At 43.6% G+C, this 18,840-nt stretch overlaps 1 protein-coding gene across 1 annotated transcript in view; it reads right to left on the bottom strand.

Moving 5' to 3' along the window:
* Positions 1 to 17,411, bottom strand: part of Adamts17 (ADAM metallopeptidase with thrombospondin type 1 motif 17) — a 289,908-nt gene extending 272,497 nt beyond the window's left edge. Inside the window, exon 1 of the mRNA XM_051206509.1 lies at positions 17,384 to 17,411. Within this exon, the coding sequence (XP_051062466.1) occupies positions 17,384 to 17,411 (28 nt within the window). The remainder of the gene's footprint in view (positions 1 to 17,383) is intronic.
* Between the last annotated feature and the right edge of the window lie 1,429 nt (positions 17,412 to 18,840).

Below are 18,840 nucleotides of genomic sequence, written 5' to 3'. Positions count from 1 at the left end.
AAATGATGTGTAGCCGTCTGGAACATGGGCCAACGGCTGTCTGCCATGGCCAGCTGTGAGAAAACAGTAGAGGGACAGTTGTGAATCTCAGAAGTCCCCAAAGAGAAGCAAGTGGCCTGATGCCATCAGTCAAGAGCTGGTAGAAGCTTCAGATCACCGGAAGAACACGCGCAGGGCACTGCCCCTCCCTGGCAGTGGTTTAATGTGCTGTGTTCCCACCGTGACTTGAACAGTTCCTGTCTCCTGTGCTCTTTCAAACTATGCTCCTTTTTTGGGGTAGTTAGTGGTGTATTAAGACTCCAAGTAACTGCTCTTTAATATGCTCCAAGCTGGATGGTCTTCAAGAAGTCTCTACTGTCCACACTGGAATCAGGGAAAAAAGTCATGGGAAAGGAAAACAGAAATCCAGGCAGGGCCTCCAACTTCATTTGGTCTGGCTGCTTATTCCAGTTTCTTTCCCAACAAGGCAATCCAGAGTGTGGTTGCTAGAGAAGACTGACCCAGCCTCTGGAGAGGCCAGTCTTGGGGACAAGAGGACATGCTCACTCACCTGGGCATACCCTGAATACTTGATATCCTACTCAGCTAAGCGAAGGAAGCTGGACTAGGGTCACCATCACCAATTTCCTGTTCTTATACCCTCCTAAGTCACAGTGTCCCCAACGTCAGCAACTCTCTAGCCCTTGCAGTAAATGGGACACTTTGCTTGTGGTGGTGACCTGTCTCAACACTGATGCCCCCAAGAAAAGCTATGTTTTCAATTACCTACTGTGGCTGGGATCTGCATGCCAACAGAATGTCCCTCCTGCCACTCCCCCTCCCCATGGCCCTCCAACACTGTCTGTGACATTAATCAGCTACATCTTGAAACCTCCACAAGCTCTTAAGTTTGTTCATGAATGTGTACTTAAGAGCCTTACCAATACCCGCAGATCTCCCCATACTTTTGCATGTCTTTCCCGTTCCTCTCTGACAATTGAGTGTGCAAGCCATGCCCGCACACAGGCTGCTCTCAGTCACTATGGTGGCTGGGAGCGTATAGTGAGAAAAGTACCTTTTCCAGCAATCTGAGGAAAGGGTGTGCTATGATCTCATTACTATGATCCCCCAACAGACTGACTGATTGCCTGCCTGGTACTGATCCCAAGATCCATGCCACTTCCCTGGTAGCCATGGAACCTGCCCAGCCTCCCATACATAGTAACTATCCACACTAGATTTAAAGAGCCAGGCATGTCGACAAAGTATCAAGGACAGAGCCACCATTCTCTGGAACATCTTTATATATTTATTCTGTCTGAGAGACAGGGAAATACTATATGGAATATATAAAGAACTCAAAAACTAAATACTAAAATATCAAACAATCCAATCAACAAATGGATTACTGATTGAACAGATACATTTCAAGAGAAGAAGTATAAATAAACATGAAATAAATACATAAAAAATGTACTCAAGATTTTATACAAACCAAACAACATTGCTATGACTTCAGCCAGAATAGTGGTAGCAATAAAACAAAACCAAATAAAAACAACAGGCGCTGTCCAGGACTCTGGGGAAAGAATACAAGTGACCTGCTGGTGGTAATGTAAGTCAGAGCAGCCCCTGTATTTAAAAGTAAAGCTAGGACTGTCATGTGCTCTAGCCAGATACACAAAGGAACAAGCTGCCCTACAATAGACATCCCTGAACAAGCATGTTTACTGTGGCACTATTCCACACAGCCAAGGTGGCCTAGGTGTGGTGCATGGATGGACAAAGACAATGTGGTGCTTATATACAATGGTGCATTCTTCAGCCATAAAGAACAACATGTTTTTAATACATGAAACTGGAGATAATCGAATGCTAAGCATAAACACTGAAATTTTCTTGTATATAAAAGCCTGGGTTATGGGAATAATATGAAAGAGGGCTGTCAGATGTATGGTAGGGGAAGTAGGAAGGGAAAGGGAAGAAAATTAAGGGCCAGTGTCATCAAACTACATTATACACATGCATACACACAAATGTCATCATGAAACCCTTCTCCATACCTAGTGATACGTGTTAATAATACCCACAGATTAGCACTGCTCTCAGCCCTGGTCAGAGATCTCCTGTAGTGGGCAGCGGCTAATGCAGAGACTTGCGACCGGTCAAACTGCTGAGGATAAGTGAGAGCTGAGTGTTTAGCCCCATGGTGGGGATGGCATGGCCAGTGAATTAACCGAGTGAGCAAACAACTGAGGTTGCATAAACAAAAACAGGGCCCACCAACATCCCAGCATGGGTGAAGGGTGAGGGCCCATCCCTAGCTGATAAGCAGTTAATGGGTCCTGGGGAGGAAGAAGAAATCATTTTTCTTCAGTGGTGCAGCCCCAAACCCAGTAAATATCCCTACACCATGCTCATGCAAACAACCTTAATTATCTCAGTGAATCATTTTCTAAAAGGTATGAAAGGAGGGATGGGATATGAGGAAAGGACAGGATTGGCTGGGAGGAAGAGGGAGAGGAGGAAGAAAAAGGGAAGAAGGGGTTCAGAGAGGATGGAAGGGGGAAAGAGAGTAATAGAAGATGATATAAATCAAAATACATCTTATACATATGAAATTTTCAAAAAAATTTAAAAATTTATGTGTATATATATCTGTATATATATATACATATATATATGCAAGTATAATATACATACACACACACACACACGGTAGTAAGAATGAAGGGGTTTTATGATTGCACATGTATGAATTCACATTCGCATACATATACTAGTAAGAATGAAGGGGTTGTTATTATTTCATTTGTGTGAATACACACACACTAGTAAGAATGAATGGGGTGTTATGATTGCATGTGTGTGCATACACATTCATGTACACACACACACACATACACACACACACACACACACACACACAGAAAGTAAACACGGTGTTACCACAGAAGAAAGAAGAAAGATTGAGAGTAGATGATTCCTTAGCAAAAGACAGTGTCGCCCCCAAAGACAGATGTGGTGGCTAGGCTGCCCATCCACTGCTGGAACACACCACGTTTATACTGAAGGAGGCAGTTTTTCAAACTCAGAAGCAGAGCAACCAAGCCCCTGACAGGAATTGATGGAGATCTGAGCCTTGGTGAATCTTGAGTGCTCAACTCTGACAGGATGATAAACTGCCTCCCAGAAAGGAAACCCATGGGCCAAACGTGACTCAAATGACACCCTGGAGGACAGAGCAGGCCCAGAGCCCTGTGGACTATCATCCCCACATGGGAAAAGCAGCAGGCAGCCTTGGCCATGGAGGTCAACAGTTTATTTTCTAGGAATAAGTTGTAGTTCTGTAAACACTGAAGTAAAGAACAGTCACAAAGGCCAAGCAAGCACACCCTAAGGGGATGCTGACAGGACCCCATTTCACAAGCCTGTCTCCAAGTAATGGCTATTTCCTTAGAGGGGAAAATCCATCCACCAAGCATCTGCTAGCACAGCCAAGACAGGAGGTGCCCCCAAGGCAGATGTAGATGTTGTCCATTAAAGCAGGGTCCAGGATCCAGCCACATCACCGCCAAAGATGACCACCAGCGGTGCCTGGCATTCTGCTCTACTGGGCAGAACACTTAGCTTTATCCCCCCCCCCCTTCATTGTCCAGCTCTGTTCAGACCCAGCAACGGGAATTTGATCTATGACTTACTAATAGATCGAGAAAGGTAGGGCTCCTTCAGCCCGGAGTGGTTTGTGCAACCCCACCCCGGGTTCCAGCCAGTGAATTCCCTGTCTGGTTGTGCACAAGAAATTGCCCGTTGCTTAGGGAGAAAGCTAAGCACAATGAGCCCACTGCATCTGCAGCTGGAAATCACCCAATGAAACTGGGCAGCAGCTGTCCCGATGAGACGTTTTTGTTGTTGCTGGGATTTTCCATGAGAAATTAGTGTACTAAAAAGCTAGACTTCCTTGCAGAAGTGGGAGGACTATGCAACCTAAAGCCATTTTTTTTTTAAAGTCTGCTACTCTTACCCCTGCCTCTAGTGGACTTTCTGGCCAGAGGCCTCCTGCTGGGAGGGAAGCCCTGCTACAACCCTTTGCTTGGTCACACATTCCCTTTCCAGCTCTGTCTGTTCTCTCCCTTGGAGGGAACATGACTGCTGCTGAATCAAAAATCAGGCACTTCAAGGAGAGTTGGTAGGAGCGTTGCCCACCCCCCACTACTGTCTGGAACTCCCAACTAGTACTCAGGCCATACATGTACCCAGCCACCTGGACCAGTCCTTCTGAGAGCCCACAACCCTCCTCCAGCCTCTCAGAGGACCAGCTGCCAGGAGTGTCTGCGCCACCTGGACAGCTCCGGCCAGTGCGCACTTTAAATAATAAACCATGCATTCCTGATCCGTCTGCAGCGCCAGGCAGATTTTTCCTATTTAAGCTGGAGGCCTTCTCTGCTTTGAGTTACTAAAGTGGGGTGGGCGTGAATTGCATTGCATAAGAGAATACTGGGGAGAGATGGCATAGTTTCATGACCAAGTACTCTGTTTGGCAGAATGGTGTGTGGGAAAAAGGGCTCTGAGGTAGGCAAAAAGATGGCATGATGTCCTGTTCCTTGTGTCTCAGGGTTAGTACTTCGGCCTTTCTTTCTCAGTGGAGTAATAGCAATGTTCGAGATGAAAGCATTTTGCTTGTCCTCCAGTGGTATCACCCTGTTCTCAGAGGAACATGCCCAGCTGATAAGCGTGAAAGGAAAAGCAGTTAGTTACTTTGTGCTGGCTGCACTGCTAATGCTTCCCACTGGTGGGAGAAACAAGCCGATATCTCTCTAGGTTACAACAGGCTTCCTAAAGTTACCAGTGTCCTGATGTCCAGAACTCATGGGACTGGTGTCTTGCAGGAGGGCACAGACTCTGTAGATGTGACGCCTGAGACACAGAGGTCACCCTGGATGCCTGATATGTCCTCCCACAAGGAAGGTGGAAAGGAATTCAATTACAGAGGAGGACTGGCAGAAGGGTGCAGCGTGAGAAACATACAGGCTTTGAAGATGGAGAAAGCAGAAGACTGCAAGCCAGCACTGTGGTGGCCTCTAGAGTTGGATGAGGTGAGGAAACAGATTCTGTTCCCAGAGTGTCCAGAGGGAACAACGGCCTGCTGACATCCAGTGCAACCAATTTTAGACTCCTGACCTCCCAGACTGGAAGAGAATTGTCTGTGTTATTTTAAACAACGCGGAGTCTGTGGTCATTTACTATAGCAGCCACAGGAAAATAATGCGTAAGTGGCTGAGTATTGCCTTCAAGCCAAGGTGCCCTGGATACAGCCAAGACAGTGAACGGCAGATAAAGAAGTGTGACGCTCAGAACATAGACAAAGCATCCAGAGATTCCAGAACACTGTTAGAGTGAACTTGCTAAAGAAGCAAACAGTATCTCACTTGGGCCTCTAAACCCAAATACAGTACAAAGATGAACCAAAAAGTCTGTTCTACAACCAAAGTCTGCCTTTAATACACCAGGGCCCCATGACCAGAGCATCTGAAACCTTGTTTGTATCCCATCCAGCAAGATGGGCTGTGATGGTGCCTTTAATCCCAGCCCCTCGGGGAGGCAGAGGCAGGCAGGTCTCTGTGAGTTAGTTCAAGGTCAGTCTGGTCTGGCCAAAGCAAGCTCCAGGACAGCCAGGGCTACAGAGAGAAACCCTGTCTTGAACACCCTCCCTGGAAAAGAACGAGCTCCTAATACATCAAGTGAAAAGGGATCTTTGTGCACTTACATGTGGAAGAGTGGCTGACACTGCTAGGGAAGCATCATAGAGCAAAACTTAAGCAGGCCAGCTTGTATGGAAGAAGGGAAGTTATGAAGGAACTACAGTCTCAGAGCACTGCGTTGAGATGATTCCAGAAGGGACAGTACCAAACCTTCACAGACCAGATGGCCTGCATGATTCATAAACACTTCCAGAGTACTGAAGAAAGGCCACACTTTTATAGAGCCAATGTCATGTTAATGTCCAAACTGAGAATGACACACAGACAAGCATATGCACAGACAGATAGGGAGACAGGCTGCCTGGAAGGCACACACACACATACACACACAGAGTTATAAAAAAAAAAAAAAAAAAAAAAAAAAACAAACTATCACATATAAATTACAAATGCAAACATTTTAGGTAAAATTTTAGCCAGCAGAATACACCATCAACTGAAGAAAGAATAAACCAAAACCAAGCAGGCTCTTTCTTTTCCAGTAATTTAAGGTTGGTAAAATATTAGGAAACCATTGACATACCATATTAATACATCTAAAGAGGAAAATCATATGCATGTCTACATAATGCTATAAAAGCTATTGGAAAATTCAATAGCCGTGTCTAATTTTAACAATTACATGCTCACTGGCAAAGGCTGAGGTAGTTTGAGCATCACAGTAAATACATATAAATGAGGACTTGTGGAGGAAAAGGAGTCAATGAGTCTATACAGATACAAATACCTAAGTCATGGGTAGGGAGCCAGGAGTCCTCCTTCGAGGAGGACAATAGCTGAGAGGGTGGGAAGACACGCTGGGCATCTGAGTCAGTCTTTCAAAGGCCTCATGGTAATGGTATGAAGAACAGAGACAAAGCTAAAGAGAAAAAGTTTATGCAGAGCAGGCTGTCTACATGATCTCTAAATGCCCCGAGCTTCTGCTAATTGCCTATGGGAAGACAATAACAATCCTTACTTGACCTGTGTTAACCTGTGTCCAGACTATCTATGACTACAGTGAGACTTACCCAGTAGAACACAGAATCTTCTCTGTTATTCTTTCCAATCCAATTGTGATGAAACACCAGACAAAAGTAAACCTACAGATGTCCTCATGCTGGCTAGTCCTATGTCAACTTGACACAGGTTAGAGATATCTGAAACAGGGGAACCTCAATTGAGAAAATGCCTCTCTGTAAGATTAGGCTGTAGGTAATCCCATAGAGCATTTTCTAAATTAGTGATTGATATGGGTGGATCCAGCCCATTGTTGGTGGTGCTCTACCTGGGCTAGTGGTCCTGGGTGCTATAAGAATACAGGTTGAACGAGCCATGAGGAACAAGTCAGTAAGCAGCCCCCTTCCATGGTGTGTGTGTCAGTTCCTGCCTCAGGTTCCTGCCCTGTTTGAGTTCCTGTCCTTACTGCCTTTGGTGATGAAGATATGGAAGTATAATCCAAATAGACCCTTTCTCCAAAACTTCCTTTTGTTCACAGTGTTTCATTGTAGCAATAGTAACCCCTAAAACAGTCCTACAAAACAGCCAACCCATATTAGCATTTCTGAAAAAGAGATTTACAATGAGATACAGTGACTTGGATGAACAGATGCTTCACATAAACCAAACAGTAGATCAGGCTATCTCAAAGTTTGTGTCAATTAGGCTCTGGAGACAGCAGCACATGCACAACTGATGACCAAACCCCTCGTTATATATGGGTACCATCTGACACCCAAGTAGCATGCATCCAGTGACTACTACATCACCCTCTATGCCCAAGTGGGGGTGCGAGGGAGGGCAGGGGTGTGGTGGGGAGGCAGAGATGGATTCCCAGCTAAGAGGCAGGACTGCTGCATCACACTATCTGCTCATATCAGCTCTAGAGAGACCACTCAACAGCATAACTCCGTAAGACTAGGCACCATAGACCACAAGGTCCTTCCAAACATCCTCTCGAGATGAGAAAGATGCGGGGGAGGCCCTTGCAGGGCATGCTAGAAACCTGCACGTGTGCTTTTCTGCAGTGACCAGAAAGCTGGAAGGACTAAAGTTCTTGACATGAATGGACTGCCAAGCCCCCAGAGACATTCACACAGCATGGAAGGGAAGGTCTCATTTATGCCTAAGATGGGCCTCGATGCATAAAATCCAACTTTGAGGGGGAGCTCATGTGACATTTCTAATACATCTAATACCAAGTGGCTTCAGTGAGGAGCAAACTATTCATGAATTACAGCTTGATATTTTTTTAAAGATGTTTTAAGTTTTAATTCCTTTTGTGGCCTGAATGTCTCTGTACCCCAACTCATTCTTGCAAACTATTAGGAGGTAGGGCCTTTGGGGTGATTAGATAATGAATGAGGGATCCCTTGTAAGTGAGATAAGTGCTCTAATCAAAAGGCCCCGTGAGTTGCCTTGCCCTGTCCCCAGTGTGAGGACACGGCAACAAGGCCCCATCTCTGAGAAAGTCCATCACCCAGTCACCAAAACTGCCAGTGCCTTGATCCAGACTTCAGAATTCCTAAGAAATAAGAGCCATTTCTATTGTTTGTTAGCCACCTAGCTTACAGCATTTTGTTACAGCACCCGGAAAGGGCTAAAATAATACTCTAGCCAAATACAAAGTAAAAGAAGGGGACATTTTCATGTACAAGTATGTACAGAGAGATCACACCTAGAACAATAAGTGAGTGATGCATGGTCTAAACAATCCAGCAGCCAAAAAGGCCCAAATATTGCCACGCCAGTAGTAAGAAGCCTATCTTGTCCAATGGTGAGGACCAGTGAGAACATATGACACCAGTCAGGAGGCCCAAGAATCTCAGAAGAGAAATCACGCAGAAAAGACATCATACAGTTCAAACCCAGCAAAGTAATAAAACGCAAAAAAGCAAGCATATTGAAATATGACATAATAGTAAATAAAACTGAAAGAATTAAATATAATTTTGAGACATACAGAACTATTAAAATCAAAATCCCAAAGAAAGACTAAATAGAGTTTAGATCCAGTAAGGGAGAATCTGCTGATCTAGGGATCCAATACGAGAGAACTCTCCAGAACACAGAATAGAAAGAAGACCAAGGACATGAAAAGAAGCTACAAAGCATAAAGAACAGAACAGCAGGAGCCATACTTACCACCTAGGGGTCCCTGGGGGGATTCAGTCTTTCCTTTCTGTGGGCAGGAAACTGTTACTGCATGTATGTGTTCCACAGCATGTCCAGCAGGTTCCCTAAAGTCATGCTCACTAGAGTCCTGATTTTCGATGTGAGGCTTCATGGCTTTTGTCCATCCAAGCAGGTTCAGTGTGCACTGAAGAGCCTCCCCCAGTAAGCACTGAAGGACACAGTTGACAAGACCAAATGGCAGCCCACAGACTGGGAAAAGATTTTCACCAATCCTATATCCGACAAAGGACTAATCTCCAAAATATACAAAGAACTCAAGAAACTAGTCAACAAAACACCAAATAACCCTATTAAAAAATGGGGTACAGAACTGAAGAAAGAATTCTCAATAGAGGAAATCAAAAGGCTGAAAGACACTTAAGAAAGTGCTCAACATCCTTAGCTATCAGGGAAATGCAAATCAAAACAACTTTGAGATACCATCTTACTCCTGCCAGAATGGCTAAAATTAGAAACACCAATGACAACTCATGCTGGAGAGGATGTGGAGAAAGGGGGAACACTCTTCCACTGCTTGTGGGAGTGCAAACTCATACAGCCATTTTGGAGATCAGTATGGTGGTTCCTCAGGAAAATAGGAATTAGTTTACCACAGGGCCCAGCAATCCCCTTCTTAGGCATATACCCAAAGGATTCACATCCATGCAACAAAGACATCTGTTCAACTATGCTCATAGCAGCACTATTTGTAATAGCAAGAACCTGGAAGCAACCTAGATGCCCCTCAATTGAAGAGTGGATAATGAAGATGTGGCACGCCTACACAATGGAATACTACTATGCAGGAAAAAAAATAATGGTATATTGAACTTCTCAAGCAAGTGGATGGCACTTGAAGAAACCATCCTGAATGAGGTAACCCAGTCACAAAAAGAGGAACATAGTATGTACTCACTCATATATGGATTTTAGACCTAGAGCAAAGGATCACCAGCCTATAATTCACATCACCAGAGGAACTAGGATACAAGGTGTATTCTAAGAGATTCATATAAAGTCCCTCACAGAAGCAGGAAGGGACAAGTCCCCCAGTGCACAGGGGAAGTGGGGGGCAGTGAATGGAGAGAGAAGCAGGAGAAAGAGAGGGGGAGGAGAGGAAAACATATAGGACCAGGAAGATTTAGTCTGGTTAGGAATAGAAGACAGGAAAGAGAGAGTGAGACAGAGAGAGAGAGAGAGAACATAAAAGATGGAGAGCCAATATTGGTTTGAAGAGAAATTAAACCCAAAGAAAGGTCTAGAGAACTAAAAGACTGCCGCCAACTAACAATTTGAGCTTCCTTGGAAAGGCTACCATAAATGCCCTTCTGGATATTGAGATCAATAACTAAATTATCCATGGAGCCCTCATCTAATACCTGTTGGAAACAGGAGCAAACATCCATACCTAAACACTGAGTAGAACTAGAATCCAGATGCAGATGGAGAGGACAAGACTAGGCTGCAGAAACACATAGAGGCAGCTGACCTGAAGAAGGAGGAGCTAACGGGCCTCCAGACTGATAGCTGGGAATCCAGCATGGGACTGACTCAGGGCCCCCTGAATATGGGTCTCAGCCAGAAGGACTGAGCAGTCTAAGGGACCTCAGACAGTGGAGCCAGGATGTATCCCTGGTGCACAAAAGGACCTTGTGAACACATCCCCCATGGAGGGATAACTGCCTTAACCTGGAGACAGGAGAGGAAAGCCCTAGTCCCTACTTCACATGACCTGTCAGATCTACATGACCCCAACTGGATGGCATTCCCCTACATATGGAATTGGGGTGGGGGGGATGGGGAGGGGATGGTGGTCAGGGTGCATGTGAGGGGACAGAAAGGGTAAGAGGGAGGAAAGGAAGGGAGGGAGGAATGGAGGGAGGGACGGACAGAGGGAGAGGGAACTGGGATCGACATGTAAAATAATAAATTAAAGAAAAAAATAAAAAAAGAAAGAGTGTGAGTGTGTGTGTGTGTGTGTGTGTGTGTGTGTGTGTAAGTATGAATGTGTGTGTGTATGTGAGTATGTGTGAGTATAAGTGTGTGTGAGCGCATCTGGGTATGTGTATGTGTGTGTGTCAGTGTGTGTGTGTGTTTGAGTGTGTGTCAGAGTGTGTGTGTGTGTGTGTGTGTGTGTGTGTGTGATTTAAAGGTAACGAGTGGAAAGGAAAAGGAGGAATAGATAAAAACTGGTTAAAGCAATAGAAGGGGCTGTGGGGGCAGTGGTTCCACCTACAAGCAAAGGAATATCAGGGCACAAGAAATAGAAAACAACATATAAGACGGCATAAAGAAATTCAGCTCCTATCACTAGCACCATAAATACAAAAAATATTCATCCACCACTGAGAAAGAGAGTCCGAAGTTGAAATTTGTTCTCAATTCGGATAATACTTCTTTAGATTGTAGTTGAGACAGGCTTTCACCTACTCCCCCAGTGAAGCTGGGGGCTTCCCAGAGTTCCTGTATTCCAGACAAGCACTCTACCCACACATTGCCTCCCAGTGAGATGTGTGATTACTCTCATTTTCTCTTTTAATTTTTTAAGGTTTATTTATTTTATATGCATGTTTTGTATGAATGTATGCCTTGCACCACACGTGTCCCTGGTGCCCTCTGAGGTCATCAGAGAGCATCTGATCGTCTGGAACAGTTGGGAGACACCATGTGGATGCCTGGAACCAAATCCTTGGTCCCTCTCGTAAGAGCAACAAATGTTCTAACTGCTGAGTCAACCCCCCAGGCCTGAGATACATATCATTTTAATAAACATGTAAAACTTCCTAACAGAGAATGGTTAAAAATAAAAGTAGAGAAAGAGAAATAGCAGGCAAGCATAAAATAAAATAAAAAACTGCCAGTTTTAGATGCAAACACAAACAGATGGTCAAAAGGCTAAGTTGGGATAAAAATGGGTCTTTATCTCCAATTAATTGGTCAGGAGTATAGCTTCAAAACCTGTATGTATTAAATAATACTATGTTACCATGTATAAAGTAAAAGTTGGCAAAATAAAAGGTGGAATTAGTTGATCACAGTACATTGTGAGGTTTTATATGTCCCTCTAAAACAAATAAGCCAAACATGAATGTTTCTATGATCATAACTTGAACTAATGAATGCTGTTCACAAAAATTAGGAAATATATATTTTAACTTTCGATTCACACACACACACACACACACACACACACACACACACACACACACACACACCACCAAATTCTTTTTAAGACTACTTTCTAAACTAAAATGCAAATCTGAGCTATGGCCAAATAATCCGTGTTCTATGAAATGTAGTATGGCAAGACTAATTAAGGCCCAATTGTCCAGAAGACAATTGCAAACTTGAACAAAATGTGAAGGCAAACCAAGGTAGAAAGTATTAGAAAATGGGCAACTGTAGAAAGGTTCTAAGGTTGTCAACACAAGAAAAGGAAGAACAGCACAGGAGACCAAGGGAAGACCTACCGGTGCTATGCTGGGTTGCCTGCAGTCCTTGAAGCTACAAGGCCCAGGGACAGAATGAGGACAAGCTGACTGGTAATCGTGGGGAAGACTGTATATAAGTTCTAACAAATTTCTGTGTTGTCCCTACATGGAACAGATTGTAGCTAAGGATAAAGGAAGCTAAAGGAGTGGTGTATGAGAAAGCCATGTGGAAACCTACTATTTCATAGACCAATCAAAAATATAAATAGAATGACATAGAATATATGAGCTATGAATGAGGGAAAGGATACTGAAGGATAAAGGTTTAAGGAAGGATGGGGACGGGGATTGGTGGAGAGAAGGGGATTGGGGTAAGGTTAACAATACTAAACATGTATTAAAAGCTAATAGAAAACCATTAGTAAGCTAATTTCAAAATATAATTTTTAAAAGGAATATGAATGAAGGATTGTGCACAGATACACAAACTACTCCCAGGAGATATTAAATAAAAATTGCAGTGACAAGAATGATATACCTCCCTAGTCAAAGAAACTCCAGAGGTCTCCAAAGCAATACAGGCTGTTGCTATTGCTCTTGGTTACCCATTGTAACTACATGGTAAGAGCCTATTGCTGAAGACACTGCAAACTTTGACTTATGGACATAGAGAAATCAATCTCAAATCAGTCGTCAGGAAACTTCTGCCCTGCTAGCCAGTTTCAATAGTACTAGAAGGTTCTGAAGAGGAAAGCCATCAAAGGTCTTACCCAGTGCCGGACGCTATAACTACATTACTGACCTGCCAAGTAAGATGTACCCACAGATGCAATAGTGTTATGATTATTGTGGCTAACCAACTGCTTTCTGATTGTATTTGAGCCTCCCATAAAAGGGAATTCATGCCTAATACTGTAAACCTGAACAACAATAACAACAAAACACATATGGCTACAAAGATCAGAGGCCCTAGAATGGAACCTACTGTTATTATTTTGCTAAATGGCCATCATATCAAATTGCCCTCAAATCATGTTTCTATTCACAGAGCTGGACTTCTCTTAAACTCAGTTAGAGACCCTCCTTCTGTAGGCTGTGAAAATGTGAATCAATGCACTGACTCATAACTCATTCTGAGAATAAGTGACTGTGATTACTCAGCCCTAAATGGAACATCTTTATCACACCATCATCAAGGCTCAGGAGCATCACACAAAAGCAAGCAGGAAAAAAAAAATACTAAGAGGCAGGAATGGAGGAGGAGTTTCTCCTGGATGTGGCATGGTGATTGCCCTAGCAAACTCATAGGACCCCGTGGTTATCTGTACCAGATCAAGCCAGCCAAACCTGTAGCATGGGTGGGGGGAGGAACTCATGGGGCCCCCCCCCCTTACTGAGGTTCTATTGGGAGCTGATGGCTACTGGGGTGGGAGAATCATTCTTGTTTGGTAGTGGCAGAACCATGCAACTGGTAGATTACCCATGCTTCACTGGATAGTGACACACCCCTGCACACATGGGCCATACCAATTAGACTTAGTTGGTGCTTTACGGGACAGATGGACAGATGGCCCAGCAATTCTAAAAGCACTGGCTACTCCCCCAGGGGACCCCAATTTAATTCCCCAGCACCCACATGACAGAGTCTGAAACTCCAATGACTGTCTGTAACTCCAATTACAAGAGATTTGGTACTCTCCCTGGCCTTCACAGGCACCAGGCATTCGTGTGGTACACAGACATACGTGTAAGCAAAACACCCATGAACACAAAATAAAATGCATTTTAAATTGTTTTTTTAAAAGGACTATACTATGAGCCAAAGTGTCATCTTCTATGAGTTCAGCTGTGCCTGCTAGCAAAAGGTCATCACAGCCCAGGCTGTTCATTGCTGACTTCCTGTCATAGAAAGAAGGGCAGGGTGGGTCACTGGGAACTCACTGGAGTATCCAGTCCCTCCTCCCAGTCAGTTATATATAATTCTGCCCTAATTACACATGGCCTCCAGGAGGCTGGGAAGAACTAGGCAGGGGTGCTCCATCTATGACGCTATAGGGAAGCCATCATCCATGCAGATCTTCCAGTAGCTTGACCTTCTGCTTACAAGTCCTCACCCAGGATCTTTAAGCAACCCTAATAAATACATTGCTTCCCCCCCAGGATGAACTGAGATGGAACCAAACTTTGGTTTATGGTTGGGACTTTATGAGGCCAGGGTTGGGGTAGACATTGCCTAGACACCCCTTCTCACTGGAGAAAAGTCTCTTGACAGTTGGATATTTTTGAAAAGAATAGGGAAGACAGGGAAGTTGAGGTTGGGAGTATGTGTTGGGGAGAATCTAGGGAGAGTCAGAAAAGGGAAACAGGAGTGGGTATGACCATATTTTATTGTACACATGTGTCACAGAATAAGTTTTTAAATTGTTTAAAGAACTAACTGAGGTTTGAGCTGCCACCCAAGATACAAATGTTGTAATCTGAGTCCAGTAAAATTGTTTCTAGTAAGACATTCTCCAGAGGAACAGAACCCAATGTCTCCACAATACAGTGTTTACAACATCCAAAATTAGTCGACATGCCAAGAATCAGGAGCATGTGACCTACTTTCAAGACGAAAGAGACAAAACCAAATGTCCCAGATGTTAGAGCAGCTCATAGGAATGTTAAAGTACCAATTATCACCATGCTCAAGGATTTGAAGAAAAATGTACTTATGATAGGTGAAAAGATTAGAAACCTCAGCAGAGACACTGGGACTATGAAAAGAACCCAGTGAAAACATCACATGAGCATACTCTCCGATCACTATGCAAAGAATTATAAATCATCTTTTAAAATAGCAAAGAATCTGTGTGGGTTATAATCTGAGTGGGTTATAAAAATAACCTATGGTCATTTGAGCTACTATGTGATAAAGCCAGTGGTTCAAAACCCATCTCCAAATTCATAACCACTATATTACACTGTTTCTCTAATGAGCAAACAAACAAATCCTATGGTGACTGGAGGATATTTAGACTTGAATACTAAAATCAGTACAGGTCAAAAGTTGTCTGCAGTAAAGTGTACTAAAATGGAAATGCGTAGTCTTGAATATGTGAATTAAAATGACTAAAGAGCAAGCCAGTGGCTCACATAGAACCCTAGCATTCAGGTGGAGGCAAGAGATCACAAGTTCGGAAACCAGCCTGGGATATATAAACTTCCAGGTCAGCCTAGCCTACACACACACACACACACACACACACACACACACACACACCTTCATATTCCAGGAGGGGGAATAAAAAGATTTTGAAAGATAAAAATTTAGTGAGGTGGGTATTCTACTCAAGAAAGTAGGGAGAAAGCAACAGAACTGTAAAGAATATTTTTTTAAAAAGGAGGGAAGAAGGGGGGGAGGGAGAAAGCAAGGAAGGAAGAAAAGAATGAGAAAAAGATGGCTCAGTAGTGAGAACAATTATGAAGACCAAAGTTGGGATGCAGCCCCCATGCCACATGTCAGATATCCTGTACATTCTGATGACCCTAGGTCCAGGGGTGTCGCAGAAACAGGGCTTTCTGGCTTCTGGTCCAGTTGAGAAAAGTGCAAGGCCCAGACTTGGAGAGAGAGACCTGCCTCTGAAAGAATAGCTAGAGAGTAACAGAGAAGAGCAGTTGACACGGCCTTATGGCCTCTCCACACACACACACACACACACACACACTTGCTTGCACACACATACTCACACCCCATGCATACTCATGTATGTATTGCTAACAGACACTAATACATATACTAACACAGACAATACACTTATGCATAAATCTAATAATAAAAATCAAGAAAGCTAGGCATGATGGCATATGCCTACAGTGCCAACTACTGTGAAAGCTGAGACAGGAGAATTGTTTGAGCTCAAGAGAGACATATTAGATGGGGCACTACACTGAGACCCCATCTGAACACAGAATAGACAACAAAAAAGAAAATCAAACAATATACATAAGTAAAATTTACAAATTGAAGTAGTAGAAAACAAAAAGCAGTAGAGAAGAAAAAGCTAATCCCTTGAAAAGATTGGGGAGGCAAATGTCTACAGTGGCACAAATAAGTTTAATTTGCATTCATCAGCATGGATAAGGCTGGAAACCATTTGAGAACTCGTATTGTGTAAGTTACACAATATGAAACCTTGTGTAGATTCTAAAATACAAAAACCACAACACACAGCTTGCTACTCTGTACAGAAAGCAGAGTGTGAAGAAGCCCCACCAGCACCAGCTGGGGACTTCTTCTGGAGAACAGTTCAGAGGAGAGTATGAGGCCCATGGATGTTTATTTCTGAAACAACTATGGCCAGACAGTAATATGGCTTAAATTGGGGTGTAACACACATATTCCATTACTAACAATAAATTGTACCCTCTTTATCTTTTAGCCCCCCCTCCCCTCTGCCCCTGCCAACTCCAACTCCATCCCACCAGGTTGTAAGGGACCTAGTAAGAGGGAAAAACTTAAGTTTGAGACCTCCAAGGGAACTTTTCAGTCTTGAAAATCAAAACCTTGGGTTTTGTTTATTTTGTTTTATAGATTTATCTAAGAGATGGATAACAGGAACAAGGAGAGCCATGAAGAGCCTAGGTCCCAGCTCAGTATTCTGTGGGGCCCATCCCCATCTACTGAATCTAGAACCAGAACTCTGGAGTGATGGTGTCTCGATGAAGAATGAGCATATGGATAATTTAACCATGGTAACTGTAATATTAGCCAGTTGTTTACTAGTGGCTAAGTGTGAGTAAACACTGATTCAACATTCCCACAAGCTCAGCTATAGATGAGGGAAAGGAAAGCTGCCGCCCAAACTTCTCTGAGATCTCCAAGCTCCTTTACTGTTTCCCCAAATGAAACATGGGGGAAGTAACAAGTCAACCATGGTTTCTATGCTTACATTTTTCTCAGCCAAGCATTGTAAGAGTGCCCTTAGTCACATCTGTTGATGGTGGAAGTGGTGCCAGCCTCCCTCATTTGCACTGTTGGCCAACAATGACTTGGAGTAGCAGGCAAGACAGCCTTACCATTTTCGTATAGTGTGGTAAGCCCCATGTCCTGGATAAGAAAAATAGAGGCTGAGGGCCCAAATTGCTTCCTGATCCCAAATCCTCAAGTGTAAGAAGCAGTTTTTTCCGCCGCCGGTCCCACCACCACGCCAGCCCCAAATAACACATAGAGACTCTGTATTTTATATAATGCTGTTGGCCAGTTACTTGTTTTTTATCCGCCAGCTATGTCTTAATTATTGACCCATTTCTATTAATACAAGTATTTCCATGTGGTCTTATCTTACTGAGAAGAGAGGCCACCGGCGTTCAGCTCTCTCCGTCTTTCCATCTTGACTCCTCCTTACTACTTACTTGAATCCTCCCTTGTCTCCTAGTCCCACCTATTTTGTTTTCCTACTGGCCAACAATGCTTTATTCATTAACCAATATGAAAAACATATTTTTACAGAATGACATCTCCCATCACTCAAGTCTCAATCCCCAAGTGCCTCAGAACATAGCTGTATTAGTACGCAACATTTTTCTACAAGTAACTAAAATATGAAGTCACCAAAGTGGGTCCCTGAGAAGGCACAGAGGGAAGATGGACATCTATGAACCACAGGAAAAAGGACTGGAACAGAGTACCTCTCACAGCCTCAGAGAGATCAACCTGGTTCAACCGCTGTTCTCAGACTTCCAGCCCCCACAACTGTGGAGAGGTTTAAGCCCCACTTAAGTGGCATTTTGTTATAGAAGCTCCGAACAGAATGAGACAGACATAGAGAGATGGTAAGTCTCACTGCAGGGAACTGGAATTGAGCCTCTAACATAAGTCTTCCTTCTGTTCCTTGTGGCATAATAATTATTAAATTAGTATCTGCTCTTAGTGTTCATAGAAAAACATTCTGCAAATTATACACAAATAGGTATATAAAGTAGTGAATTTGAGAAACTCAAAGTAGCAGTTTAATTCCATTTTTGTCATATGTGTATGGAATATGTACGTATTTGATGTAGGTTGATATATGAGGAGGTGGTGCATGCATGTGTAGAGTGTAGGGAGGTCTGAGTTGATATGGGGTATCTTCCTCAATCACTCTCCATCATATATAAGAGGCAGGGACGCCACCACAAGATAATCTGACTATGGCCACTATGGCCATCTGACATTCACATGGATTCTGGGGATCTGGCCTCCATACCTCATACTTGCATGGCAAAGTAGTTTTGCCTGTAGAGCTATCTCTCCAGATCCCACCCTTTTTTTAGGTTTTTTTTTATTTCAGATAAGATATAGAACATAAGGCTGCTAGCAGCTTCGAGGTCCTGCAGATCTGCCTCTTGCTTCAACAGTATTTGGACCGAGCAGACTGTTAGTTTCCTGCAGCTTTTCAGTCCAGTCTCTCCAGTCAGCCTTTGGGACCATCTCCTCAGCCCCTCGGCTCCTAGGACCAGCCAGCACTGTCTCCATACAGCAAATCAGCCATAGC

This window comes from Phodopus roborovskii, unplaced genomic scaffold (assembly GCF_943737965.1).
Source record: "Phodopus roborovskii unplaced genomic scaffold, PHOROB, whole genome shotgun sequence".
NCBI classification, from domain to species: Eukaryota; Metazoa; Chordata; class Mammalia; order Rodentia; family Cricetidae; genus Phodopus; species Phodopus roborovskii.
The sequence above is the reverse complement of the archived record's forward strand: the minus strand, read 5'-3'. Positions and strand labels throughout refer to the sequence as shown.